Source organism: Mesoplodon mirus, assembly GCF_964341445.2.
Source record: "Mesoplodon mirus genome assembly, chromosome: 11".
Lineage (NCBI taxonomy): Eukaryota > Metazoa > Chordata > Mammalia > Artiodactyla > Ziphiidae > Mesoplodon > Mesoplodon mirus.
In genome coordinates this window covers 45,867,889-45,881,614 of record NC_138987.1, presented here as the reverse complement: position 1 = coordinate 45,881,614, position 13,726 = coordinate 45,867,889, and the positions used below count along the sequence as shown (strand labels likewise).

General features: G+C 57.8%; 1 protein-coding gene across 2 annotated transcripts; it reads left to right on the top strand.

The window, feature by feature from the left end:
• Window positions 1-2,742: 2,742 nt before the first annotated feature.
• Window positions 2,743-7,356, top strand: ARSA (arylsulfatase A). Of its 2 annotated transcripts, none has more exons than XM_082635377.1 (9): window positions 2,743-2,828; window positions 3,233-3,483; window positions 3,698-3,938; window positions 4,019-4,237; window positions 4,315-4,484; window positions 4,787-4,911; window positions 5,004-5,131; window positions 5,375-5,477; window positions 5,570-7,356. In XM_082635377.1, the coding sequence occupies exons 2-9, from the start codon at window positions 3,266-3,268 to the stop codon at window positions 5,887-5,889; spliced, it is 1,524 nt and encodes a 507-aa protein (XP_082491503.1). In that variant the 5' UTR covers window positions 2,743-2,828; window positions 3,233-3,265; the 3' UTR covers window positions 5,890-7,356. The 2 variants fall into 2 exon arrangements, with proteins under 2 accessions (XP_082491503.1, XP_082491502.1); XM_082635376.1 differs by having other exon boundaries at window positions 2,753-2,918.
• Window positions 7,357-13,726: the final 6,370 nt, after the last annotated feature.

Below are 13,726 nucleotides of genomic sequence, written 5' to 3'. Positions count from 1 at the left end.
TAACTCCTTGCAGCGGAGGCCAGGGAAAAGCCTTAGTACAGCCCTGGGTGTTTCTGCCAGGTCTTTCCCTCTGGCAGAGGGCTCCAGGTCTGTGAGTGACTCATGTCCAGGAACTGGAAGAGGAGCTGCATTGTGAGTCAAGTCTGGGCCATGTTCCCGAGACCCAGGGTCTTTCCACCACCAGCCCCGCCTCCACTAGTGCTGCCCTCTGTTTTTGTCCTGGAGGGTAACTCCACTGGCCAGTGAGCCAAAAATCTCTGAGGCCACACCATTCTGCCTGACCATGATGGTGACAATACCTGCCTGGCCATGTGGCTTCTGCCACCCTAGCATCATTTCATCCCGTTTCATTTCTGTCCCACAGTGGCCAGCTCCTCAGAGCCTTGCAAGGGTGTTGCTACTTCCCTTCCTTACTCCAAAGTCCACCTCAATGTCTCAATGAGAGCATCCTCCAGGCCCTCACAGAGGACAGTTAGGGGACAACAGAGCAGGTCAAGCACAATACACTCCTATCCCTCTCTGTCTTTGGATGCCTTTTTCTGTATTAAACCAAAGAGTTTCCAGCATCTTGGCTTCATTCACATGGCCTGTCATGAGCACTGGTTTTAACCACAGCACAGTCAACACCATCCTAGCCCCTCAGATCCAGAACCTGTGCTCACTGTCAGTCCTGCCTGACTTAGGATCGTTTTCCTCCAATATCCAGGGGACAGGAATGATGGTTGCTGAGGGCAAAGTGGACGGAGCAGACCCAAAGGAGGAGGTGGAGGCCTGCACAGATGGTCTTCGGTGTCCTGGGTCCCCCACATCCGCCAGTCCCAAGAACCACTGCAGAAGCCCTTCAGGTGGGCCAAGTGTTCTCCATGAAGCGGCTGGCCCACCCCACTCACCCAGGGCAGGCCCAGGAAATGTGAGGCCCTCCCTTGCCCTAGGTGCCGAAGGAGCAGGCACGCACCGCTCACAGGGCCCCTCTCCTAACTGTGGGTGTTAGTTCCAAATTAGCAATGCCCAGAGCCACTTCCGCAGCCTGGCAGGATGCCTCGCACGGGGCTCTGTCCCAAGCTGACCCTCCTGCCGGCTCCCGCAGCAAAGCCAAGAAAGGCTCACATCTCCAAAAGACTCTGGCGCCCACAGAGCTCGGCTCTGAACAAACACAGCTGGCAGCACATGCGCCCTCCCCCCACCCAGAGGTCAGGGCTGGGCTGGCTCTGCTGTCCCGTGTGCACACACCAGAACGGCCTCCAGAGACTGCAGGGGAAAGTGCCAGCCATTTGCATAACATTACAACCACAGGCCGGCTCTTCCAGAGAATAAGGGCAGGTCCTCCGCTGCCTGGGGTACTTCCCAGCTTGCAGCAGAGAGGGAAGAAAGTGCTTTTGGTCGATTCCTTTTAAACTCCGATTCACAACACCAACCAGCTGTGATAGTTCCAATTACAAGTTCAAAGGTTTCTGGGCCACGGAAAAACTTTCTGTCCTGGCCACCCACCCCATACTGCTCCCACGCACCGGCCCAGAAACCACACTGGAATGTGACACCAAGGGGGTGGCTCACCGGAGCCCCTTCCGTTCCCCACGAGGCCAGCAGCAGCCGCAAGCCCAGCCGTGTCCCTGGGAGTCGCTACTCTTCCAATTTTCTCCCCCACGCTGCCTCTCGTCTTGAGCTTTCATCTTTCACCAGCAAAATACCGGCTCCCCAGCCAGGGCTGCAGTGGAAACTGTCTTGGCCCCCACCCCAGTGACCAGAGGCCTTTCAGGGGCCCTGTCCACTCTCCCACTGGCTCCAGGGTCAGTAACCACGGGAAGCCCTCCCCAACCAGCAGCCCGCATCCTGCTCTTCCTGAGGTCCGACCTTGTGGGGGACCCTGAAGCCTGAGAGCTGCCCTGGGAAGGGCTGGGGGTGGGCGACGAATGTCCTAGGGGAGCTGCTGTGCGGAGGCGCTCTGGGGGAGTTACGTGGGGTGTTCAGCTGCACTAAGATACCCACCTAACCACCCCCTGGGGCGTTCTCTTACTTTGAAACAGCTAAACAAACTGCGGACCAAAAAGGTGAAGTCATTCGTCCAAAGCTGTGCAGTGATGGAGCCAGGACCGTCATCTCCGCTTTCGATGGGCCCTTCCCACTGGTGTAACCCGGACGCAGAGCAAACCCCAGACGCCCCTCTACACAGCACACACACGCCCCACCACGCACACCGCACATCACACACACAGACACATCACACACACACACACCCCCTGACACACAACAAACACACACATGAACGGAGGAGAAAAGATTGGGAAGAAATTTTTATCTCCTGTTTCAAGAAAAACACCAAAAGTAGTGTTGAAGGAAAAGCCAGCAGCCCGCGGGCTCCACGGTTTTTGTTTCGATTCGCTCGTTCCACACTCTCCCGGTTCAGGCCCCTTAAGGAACACACCGCGCGCCGAGCGCGAACGCCGGCAGCCCGCTTGCGAGCACCACCCCCCCGCCGCCCCGCACCTGGCGCCGACTGCCTCGGGGCGCAAACCGGGTCCGAGAGCGCGCGAACGACCGCGCCGCCCCCCGCGCAGGACGCCCCCCGCCGCAGGATCGCGACCCCGCCCCAACCCCGGTCGGAAAAGGCCTCGCCACACCCGCCGGGCCTGGCGCCCCCTGCCTGGCCCTGCGCCCCGCCTCTGGGGGAGGGCGCGGAAGTCACGGGGTCAGGGGGCGGGTCGCAGGGCGGGCCGGGGGCGGGACCGGGCCAGGCGGAAGACCCAGCAGAGGGCACTGCTGCCCACTGTTCCGCGTTCGTCCCTCCTCGGCCGTGAACTGCGTTCGTCCCGCTTCGCGGGCCCCCGCGGGTCAGGGTCCTGGGACTTCTGCCCCTGATCACGAGCCTGGGCCGGGACCTTTACGTGAAGAGGGTCAGATCTCCGCCTAAGAATCTAAAGGTGTCCTGGCACTTGAGGGTCTCCAGGGAGTTAGATCCCAGGCTACGGGCTCCTGTGATCTGTTGAGGTCAAGGGTCTCAGGGTGCGGAGTTCGCTGGGACTTCAGGAAAGGAGTTGTCTCAGGCGGGGGAGTATTTGTGTCTGGGGTCTCAGGGGAGGGTAGTGCCTAGGTCTGAGGTCTCAGGGGAGGGTAGTGCCTGGGTCTGAGGTCTCAGAAGTTAGTGCCTGGGTCTGGGGTATCAGGGGAGGGTAGTGCCTTGGGTCTGGGGTTTGGGGATAGAGCTTTCTGGAACCAGTTTGCCTTCTCTCCCAAGGGTCCCTTGTTACAGGCCTGTCTGCCGTGTGCCATGCTGGCTCTGTGGACCCTCGCTGTGGCCTCGGCTGCTGGCCTGGCTGCTACCAGCCCACCTAACATTCTGCTGGTCTTTGCTGATGACCTGGGCTATGGGGACCTGGGCTCCTATGGACACCCCAGTTCCACCACCCCCAATCTGGACCAGCTGGCCGCAGGGGGTCTGCGGTTCACGGACTTCTACGTGCCTGTGTCTCTGTGCACACCCTCCCGGTGAGCAAGGAGACCGGGAGCCCTCACCCCAGATGCCCACCCCTGCCCATCCAGTTCCTCCCAGATTCACTCTGGGTTGCAGAGGGAGCAAGAGGGTCTCTATGTCTCTATGGAGCAGTTCGTGTCTCTTTGTTTTTGTCCTCTCTCTCCCCTTCTCCTTCTGTTCGTCTCAGTCACTTTTGCTCTGTCTCACGGACTCTGACTTGTCCTATAGGGCTGCCCTCCTGACCGGCCGACTCCCAGTTCGGATGGGCCTATACCCTGGCGTTCTGGAGCCCAGCTCCCGAGGGGGCCTGCCCCTGGAGGAGGTGACCCTGGCTGAGGTCCTGGCTGCCCGAGGCTACCTCACAGGGATAGCTGGCAAATGGCACCTTGGGGTAGGGCCTGAGGGGGCCTTTCTGCCCCCCCACCATGGCTTCCATCGATTCCTGGGCATCCCATACTCCCATGACCAGGTAGGAACCACAGAGGTCCTTCCCCTTGACCCTACAGCCCCAGCCCACAGCCCAGACCTCTGAAGGAGCTGCTCCCCCAGGGCCCTTGCCAGAACCTGACCTGCTTCCCGCCGGCCACCCCCTGTGATGGCGGCTGTGACCAGGGCCTGGTCCCTGTCCCTCTGTTGGCCAACCTATCGGTGGAGGCACAGCCCCCTTGGCTTCCTGGACTTGAGGCCCGCTACGTGGCCTTCGCCCGTGACCTCATGGCTGATGCCCAGCGCCAGGGCCGCCCGTTCTTCCTGTACTACGCCTCCCACGTGAGTGATCGTGGCCCCCCCCAGCCCAGGGCTGCCCGTGACCCCTACCTGCTGCTAACTCCAGTCTCCATCCCCAGCACACCCACTATCCACAGTTCAGTGGGCAGAGCTTTTCGGGGCGCTCAGGCCGAGGGCCGTTTGGGGACTCCCTGATGGAGCTGGATGCGGCTGTGGGGGCCCTGATGACGGCTGTGGCGGACCTGGGGCTGCTCGGAGAGACACTGGTCTTCTTCACTGCAGACAACGGGTACTCTGGCAGGGGGCAGAGGATGCTGGTCGATCCCTCACAGGGCCCTGGGATCTTCCCATCTTGACTGCTGGCCGAGGACGTAGTGGGATAAGGGAGTCTCGGGAGATGCTGGCCATATGTGGTGACACCAGGTGCATGTGTGTGGGAGGCTTGGGGGCCACGAGTAGGACAGGGAGCAGACAGGCACATGCTGGCCGTTTCTGGACAAAATGTGTAACTTAGAAGTCTGGGGCTGGGGTCACTGGGGCAGGCCAGAGACCCTGGGCCCCTCATTGCAGATAACCTCTCGTGTGTTCCAGACCTGAGACGATGCGGATGTCCCATGGCGGCTGCTCTGGCCTCCTGCGATGCGGAAAGGGAACCACTTTCGAGGGGGGCGTCCGAGAGCCTGCCTTGGCCTTCTGGCCAGGCCACATTGCTCCCGGTCAGTCTTCAGGCCTTCTCCTCCTGGACTCTTGGCCCCATCTCCCCAACCCTGATCACAAATGGAGTGACTGTACAGCCCTCTACCCACAGGTGTGACCCACGAGCTAGCCAGCTCCCTGGACCTACTGCCCACCTTGGCAGCCTTGGCAGGGGCCCCACTGCCCAATGTCACCTTGGATGGCGTTGACCTCAGCCCCCTGCTGCTGGGCACAGGCAAGGTAGGGCCCGTGACCTCATGACCCCAGCTCCCCCAACCCCTGCCGGGCCCCCCCAACTTACCCTCCCCGGGAGTGAGTATGGGCAGCAACTGAAGTCCCTGGGACCAGCCAGACCCTCTGTTGAGCAGCGTCCAAGTGGTGCCACCCCTGGGGCTCTCAGGTGGGCAGGGAGCCACTGCACATCCAGGGCCCAACGCAGAGCTGAGGCTCTGGGTATGTGCAGACCCCTGACTTTGCCCCCAGAGCCCCCGGCAGACCCTCTTCTTCTACCCGGCCTACCCAGACGAGGTCCGAGGGGTCTTTGCTGTGCGAAGCGGAAAGTACAAGGCACACTTCTTCACCCAGGGTAACTTCCTCTCCCCCAGCCCTGCCCACCCCTCGTAGCCCCAGAGCCTACACCCCGCCTTGCCCTGTACACAGTTGTGCCCCCCTCCCCAGGCTCTGTCCACAGCGACACCACTGCGGACCCTGCCTGCCATGCCTCTAGTCCTCTGACTGCCCATGAGCCCCCGCTGCTCTTTGACCTGTCTGAGGACCCTGGTGAGAACTACAACCTTCTGGGGGGTGTGGCTGAGGTCGCCCCAGAGGCGCTGCAGGCGCTGAAGCAACTTCAGCTGCTCAAGGCCCAGTTTGATGCTGCCGTGACCTTCAGCCCCAGCCAGATAGCCCGGGGCGAGGACCCTGCCCTGCAGGTCTGCTGTCAGCCCAGCTGCACCCCCAGGCCATCCTGCTGCCACTGCCCTGAGCTCCAGCCCTGAGAGCATAGGCGGAGGCCAGCCCCACGCCCCTCGCCCCACCCAGGCGTGTGATGGTTCATTGCTGTGCTGTGGGTGTGTAGAGGTGGTTTGTACCTGAGAATGCTAACACCAGCTGACACTTGTAGGTGAGATAATTCACATGATCCTTGTGATAGCCCTGAGCTACGTGTTCTGCCCATTACAAATGAGGAACCTGAGGTGTGGAGAGGTCCAGCAACTTGTCTGAGGTCACCCAGCCAGTGAGAGGTTGGCTCCGGAAGCTGCCCCCCTCCCCCTGGTGATTGCTTTTGTCAGTGCAGACAAGCGTGGTGGTGAGTGTGGGCACACCTCTTCACAGGGGCAACACTAGGTGCTTTTATGTGCCAGGACGGGGTGAGGAGGGGGCGAGGGCATGGCAGACAGCAGACCCCGAAGACGCGGAGTGCCCATAAGAGTCAGGTTTTCCCCGGGGAAGAAGCACAGGAACTGGACCGCCCTGGCTGTTAGAAACCTGTCTGAAGGAGGGTGAGGGGTTACACGGTCTACGTGATGAAGTGGGCTGGGGAGCCCTGCCAGCTCTGAGGAAGGCACGTCAGCAGCTCCAGAGGCTTCCCTTCGGCCCCCTAATGCCCCTTCCAAAACTCTGCGTTTCCTACCTGCACACACATTTCCAGTCTCCTGGCTTTGCCTCTGCCCCCATGGGAGCCATTCCCCACCGGCAAAGTGATCTCTTAAAAACAAGCAGGTTTGGCTCCATTTGTGCTCAAAACCACAGGCTTCCTATCATGCTCAGAATAGAACCCAGACTCCTTGGAGTGGCCCACCATGCCCCACCCCACAGCCCTCGTCCGTCAGCCCTGGCAGCTGGCCGGGTTGCCCATCATCAGGGCAAGATGCTCATTTTTGACTCTGGCATCTTCTCTGCAGAGGGGCCCCCTGCCTGCCCACCCGCTGGCATCTGCGTGGTGGCATGTAGCCCTCCTGGGGTCCCCTGTGTGCGTACCGATCCAGGGCCACGTGCTCCTAGAGCGGCTGTCACACCCCTCATGCTCCCTCAGCATTGGTTGAGTAAGAAGAGTGCTGTCTGGGTGCTCAGGACCCCAAGTGGGTGTCCTGTCCTCATGGTAGACCAAACAGCCATCCCCCTCCTACTAATGGTCCTCGCTTTTTCATTGGTGGGCAGAGGCCCTGTGACTTCTGAGGTACAGGCTCTCCTAGTCCCAGGAGGGTAGTAGCCAGTCTGAGCCAATCACAATCCAGTGATTGGTCCAAGAGAGGCGTGTGACCAAGGGTCCTGGTCAGTGAAAGGTCAGGGGCAGTCTCCTGGAATCCCGGGGTCTTCCGCACCACTCATCCTCCGGGGGTGGTGAGGACGGTGCTGCACCATCACTGGCCCTGACCAGACATCGTGCATCTGCTAAACGAGTGTCCAGCCATGTACCTCCAGAGCTCACAATGTAAGAAAATAAACCAGCCTATTTAAGCCAAGTGCTGCTGGCTTGTCTATTACTTGCAGCTGAAAGTCTTGCTGGAATGACATGTGAACGGGACGTGTAGAGGGCATGTGTATGTGTGCAGGGGTCCTCCTGAGTGAGCCTGTGGTGTCAGATACCGCGTGCCGAGGCCCCTCCTGTGTTCTCCATGTGACTCTCCCATCACTTCTAGTCTGGTTTGGGGGCTGCACGATCCATGCCCCAAATCCTGCTGTATCTTGGAGCTGCCCCCATAGGGCAGTGGTTTCCTTGGGGGCCCCTTCAGCCACTGACGCTGACAAAAGGAGGGCCCACGTGCATGTGTGGTCTGGGCATGCCCACCCCCTGCAGCCTGCAGCTTCTCTCCTAGGGGGCCTGCAGTCACCTCGAGGTGCCTTGGTTTCAGGATGAGAACAGAGAGGAATGGAAGCAGGTGCATCATCTCTGTATCACATCCAAAGATCAAACACTCCAGCAAGAATAAATGAATGCCAGCACCCAGGCATAACCTGCAGGTGCCTTGTCCAGGTCTGCTGCCCAGCTGGGTGGTGAGCATCACTTCATTGGTTCCACAGACCTTTACTTACCACCCAGGGCTGTGCTTAGGGCCGGGGCACAGATCCCCCTGCTCCTGTGGTGCTTAATGTCTAGCAAGGGAGATGAACATCACCCCTGCACACTCAGACCCAGTGGAGTTCAGCGTGGGAGAAACCCAGCTTCCCAGGTTTCGGGGTGTGGGTATTGCCTGGGAACAGCGATCGGGAACCATCAGGTGCTACAGAAGTTCTCTGTCTTGACTGTGGGTGGTGGAAACGCGGTGCACACATATGTGTAATGCACTTGAGCTACACACTTGAGTGTGTAGAGTGCCCTTTATGATGCCATGTATATTTTATACTTCAGTAGAAATAAAATATTAATCGTGATTGTGTCAACTGTATCTCGAGAAAACCAGAAGAAAAAAATTTAACCGTAGTAAATACCACAAAGGAAGAGAGCTTGGTGCCACAAAAGCGCAACTGCGGGGCAGGGCAGGGTGCGGGAAATGATTGAACCAGTTAGGGCTGCTTCCCGGTCCGCTGAGACCTGACAGGTGTTCACCCTCTGAACGCAAGGCTCTCCCCCTCCCCCTCCACTTTTGGTCTCGCTGTGATGCTTTGAGAGCAGAAGAGCTTCTTTCTCATCACTTTAGCTGCTTTAGTGCGATGCGCCCTCTTTGTCGAGGCACCGGTATGCGCACGCGCTCTCCCACGTTCGTGCACACGTGCCCGCACACGGGCCTGCACGCTCGACACAGACATGCACACATTCACGCATATTCATACACACACGCACAGCCCCAAATGCTGTCTGCGATGTCCCTTCCCTGCTGCTGTTGATTTGAAAAGCGGCCCTTTTCCTGTGAGCCTGAGACCATCCACGCCCACCGAGTGGCTTCCTCGGAGCCCAGCATCCTCTGGAAGGAGCTACGTGTGTCTGGAAGGAACAGAACATTGTGCTGTGGGTGCTGTGGTTTCCCTCAGGAGGGAAGAAGAGATGCCCGGACACGCCCCTCCTCCCCCCGTGACCTGACTGTGAAGCCCACATCTTACCTGTGGGTGTTGAACTCGACCCTGACCCTCATCACGGCTGGACACTGCCTGTGGGATGTCTGCAGAGTCCTGCCAGCTCCTTGACCCCAGGCCTGGTGTAGGCAGGGCGGTAACAGAGGGACGAGGGCATCTATTTGTGGCCCCAGCTCCTTGGCCCCTTCGTGTGAAGACCTCCCCTCAGGCGGTCGCAGCCCTGGGGGCAGAGGCGTGCCAGCCTCCAGCACGAGCCGCATCCTCCTCAGTAGCTCCCCACACCCTGGGCCCGAGCTGCCCACGGGCCCTCTGCAGGGCCCCTTTTTGTGCCTTCTTTTCCACCCAGGAGTCCCCAGCACCCTCCCAATAAATTCCCTTTTGGCTAAGTTACCCAGAGTCAGTGTCTATAGGTTGTCTGCAACCACAGAAGAAAATTAACTACTAACCCCACCCTCCTCATCCCAGCAAACGTGGGCCAGTGGTGAGGAATGGGCCGTGGTCCCTGCCATCCAGGGTGACGGCGCTGCCACAGACAGGGTCAGTGTAACGTGCTGAGTGTTTGCAGTGGAGGACGGGCCACTGCCTCCTGGAGACAATGGGGCAGAGCCCTGGGGTCCACCTGTGCCCACCCTGCCCTGTGGCCACAGGGACATGTGCCCTAATAAACAGCATGACCCTCTCCCTTTGCTTCGCCACCCATGACTTGACAAGTCACCCGCCCTGAGACACTTCCTCCTGTGAGGACAGTCCAGTCACTTAAGGGGGGGTGGGGGTGGGAGTCCCTGAGGGAGGACGGGGCGAGGTCCTGGTGGCCGGTGGCACTGAGGCTGCTGACTCCTCCCACCTCCCCGCGGGGAGAGCAAGGCTGCAGACACCTCACTGGGTCGTCAGGCTCCTTGCCCGGTGACCTCATGCAGAACGCCCCAGGGAAGCACAGGGGCTCCCGCTCTACAGGGTTCCGGTCTGTCTGCGGGCTGAGTGTGGTGAGCCACTTCTTCAGAGGTGGGGCGCCAGGCACACACCCCCCCCAGTCAGGTAGATGCCAGGGGCTGGCCACTCTTGTCTGCTCCAAATCTGCACAAAGGAAATAAGAAACAAAAATAAAGTTGTCCTTTTGTCATCAACCCAGATGATGGCTGAGGCAGCTTTTAGGGCTGCATTGTTTTATCCTCCTCCCTGCAAAGCTGTACTTCACTCACAGGGGAGAGGGCGTGGCACTCGGTGCAGCTGACTTTGGATTATGTGGGTGCTGCCACAGGACAGGAACCAGGACGTGAGACAGGGCCTGTATGCTGGGTGTATGCTAATTCCGTAAAACGTGAGCCAGGTGTGGGGGGCACATTTCGGGAGAGACCCTATGCGTGCATCAACTCCCATCCCACACGCACCTCACACCTTCACACATCCCGCCACACCTGCAGACCAGGTGAGGCCGTCTCAGGGCGGCTGTCTCAGGGATGGGGGGCCTGGTACCGTTGCTCTGCTCAGCACCAAGGCAATGTTCCTTAAAAGTCCCTCTTTGGGGGTGCCATTTACTTCCCCAACACCCTCACCCTTGGTTGGGGGGGATACCTTGAGCCCCCTGGGTGGGTTTTACTCTCTGTGCTTCTTTTGGGAATGTCAGGGTGGCTGCTCAGCCTTAAAGGATCTGCAGCCTGGGCGGGTCTTCTGACCTTTGCTGCAACTGGCCGGGCAGTCCTGAGAGGGCTTGCTTCTTCTCTCTGCTCTCAGCCCGCAAACAAGCTGCTCTAAAGGGCAAGGGGTGCACGCTCCCGGGTGGCTCTCAACCAGTGGGGGCCAGGAGCCAGCAGGTAAGTTCCTGCTTCCCATCCTTTGGGTGTATGGTTCAGGGAAGAACTCTTAGGCTTCTCAGAAGGGCACCCAGCCTTAAGGATGGGCCTTACACTGGCTTTCGCTCCCTCCCTACCTCACTCGTGCCCTCTCCTCACTACAGCACACAGTGGGGCTTTTACAAAACCAGCTGCCTGCCCCTCTGCCCGTGTATTCCTCTTGCATGGAACTGAGCACAATGCCCAGAGATACAGCAGCCCTCAGGCAGTCATGAGGGCAAAGACCACACACTTAGGACACAGGACCAAGGGAAGGAGCCTGCTGTTCTCGATGTCCAGGCCTCCTGCGGCACAAGAAACGCCCTGATCTATTAGACTGTCTCCCTGGGCATTTCTCTTAAGAGCTGAATGCTGTGTCCCACCTATCACACAAACCACTGTTGAAACATTCCCAGTGACATCCAAAAAGAAGGGTGCTCTTGACATGCAGAATATAAAATCCAGGGTGTACATGTATTTTTTTTTACCTTACTGATTATATTTTTGAATCTATGATTATGTTTTTCTCCTTTTCTTGCCACTCAAACATTTTAAATCATGAATTTCTTGGTCAGCAGTTTCATAACTAGAATCTGAGCTGAGACCACCATTCTTTATTTTATAATGGTCTTAGCTACTTTGCCTTAATCTTTTTTTTGTTTTGTTTCGTTTTTGTTGTACGCGGGCCTCTCACTGTTGTGGCCTCTCCCGTTGTGGAGCACAGGCTCCGGACGCGCAGGCTCAGCAGCCATGGCTCACGGGCCCAGCCGCTCCGCGGCATGTGGGATCATCCTGGACCGGGGCACGAACCCGTGTCCCCTGCATCGGCAGGCGGACTCGCAACCACTGTGCCACCAGGGAAGCCCGTTTGCCTTAATCTTTTCGTCCTAAATTATTCCTTGATTCTCCCAATCTCTTTCTAGCCTCAAACAAAATAAAACAAAACTCATATATAGGAAGGAAACTGGAAAAAAAAATACACCAAAATATTAGCAATCGTCTTTAAGTTGAAAAGATACACTCATGGGAGTCCTCCTCTTGGCCTGACAGCTGAACTCACCGAATCCTATGAGATGGGTATTTCCACTGTGGCCAAAATAACTTTTTATGTTTGGGGTTTTTTTGTTCTTTTTTAGATGTATTTATTATTTATTTATTTATTTTTGGCTGCATCAGGTCTTAGTGGCGGCACACGGGATCTTCATTGAGGCACGTGGGCTCTTTCATTGTCATGTGCAGACTTCTCTCTAGTTGTGGCGTGCGGGTTTTTCTCTCTAGTTGTGGCGTGCAGGCTCCAGGGCGTGGGGGTTCTGTGGTTTGCGGCACGCAGCCTCCCTAGTTGAGGAGCACGAGCTCAGTAGTTGTGGCTCCCGGGCTTAGTTGCCCTGCGGTATGGGGGATCTTAGTTCCCTGACCAGGGATCAAACCCGCGTTCCCTGCATTGTAAGGTGGATTCTTTACCACTGGACCACCAGGGAAGTCCCTGTGTTTGGATTTAATGAATATACCTATACTTTTTTTTAGTTTTCTGTGGGTGTTTCTATTTGCATTCGGGGGTCCCTAATAGCAACATATAATGCTTGAAACAATTAAGACATGTTCATTGCAGAGAAAAAAAGGAAGAGAAACTGTCAGCCCCACCTCTGGCGACAATGACTGCAGTCTTTGTGTTTTCTTTCATTCTTTTTCAGTGTAGTTTCTAGTGTAGATTCTGCATATTTATTTTTCCTTAATAGCATAACAAATATTTCTGTATTATTACTAAATGTTTGTAAGCACACTTTTTTCATACCAGCCCACTATTCCAATTAGGTACATATACCTTAATTCAGTTAACCGTACTGGTCAATATTTAGATTGTTTTTTATGTTTTCAACATTTTAAACAAGAACATGTACAATATAAAGCTTTTCATTTAGGATGCTCTCCTTGGCTGGATTTCCAGAAGGCACAGTCCTGGCATTGGACGCTTACTCACTCACCACTCAGGGCTCTGAGGGCCCCCAGCACGTGTGCCAGGCTCTGGGAGGACAGGGGCATTAGCAGACTCACAGTTGGTAGCCTCTGCCCAGGGTCCCCCTGCGTCCAGGAGGATAGGAGGTCACCCAGCCGCATGCAGAAAAAGGCAGTGCAGGCCCACAGGAAGCTCAGTGTCAAGGGTGGAAATAAAGGGGTGGAGGGAAGAGGGGCTGGAGAGGGGCAGCGACAGGGCAGGCTGAGGTCGCACAGGGAGCCACAGCAGAGTTAAGAGGGAGAGTGGCCTGCTCAGGTTTCTGTTTAAACAACCGGGTCTGGTTGCAGGAGCTGGTGGATTGCAGACACAGGTGGAGGTGGGAGGCTAGAAGAGGCTGCTTGACGCACAAAGATCCAGGCAGAGGCGGGGAGGCGGAGGGGCAGGTTTGGGGTGGTCGGGGGTGACGCTGACAGCAGGGGCAGTCTAGGGTGCCTCCAGGCCTCCTGCTCAGGCAACTGGAAGAGACACAAAGCACAGAATATAGAATGGGGCACATGGGGAAAAGGCTCACGTCAGTTTGTAGTGTCCGTGGCTCCCACCCGGAGTTCTGTGTCTCTGCACCTCAGAGCCCTGGTTAGGATCCCGCGTTTACTGAATCCCACCAGGCGCCTGGCCTGTGACTGGCAGAAGCAGCGCTCCTGGAGGGCGCTGGGGTTGGCGAGTTAAGGCGCAGCACAGAGCTGAACCACGCGGTCTGCCGGGGGCAGGACTCTGGGGCCCTCAGCACAGGGAAGGCACCGAGGCCGCGGGAGAGAGGAAGCCAGTGAGGGGACCCAGGACAGAGCCAGGGTGGGGTCTGGAGCACAGCTGAGCCGGGGCAGACCACGAACCAGCCCCGAGAAGGAACAGCTGGGGAGGTGAAGGAAGGTGCCCAGGCCGGTGCAGGAAAGGAGACCAGAGGTGGAAGGAAGGTGGACAGGTGTGGGAACGGCCCTACAGACAGGAAGCTGTTCCAGGTGAAGGACGCCCAAGCGTGTC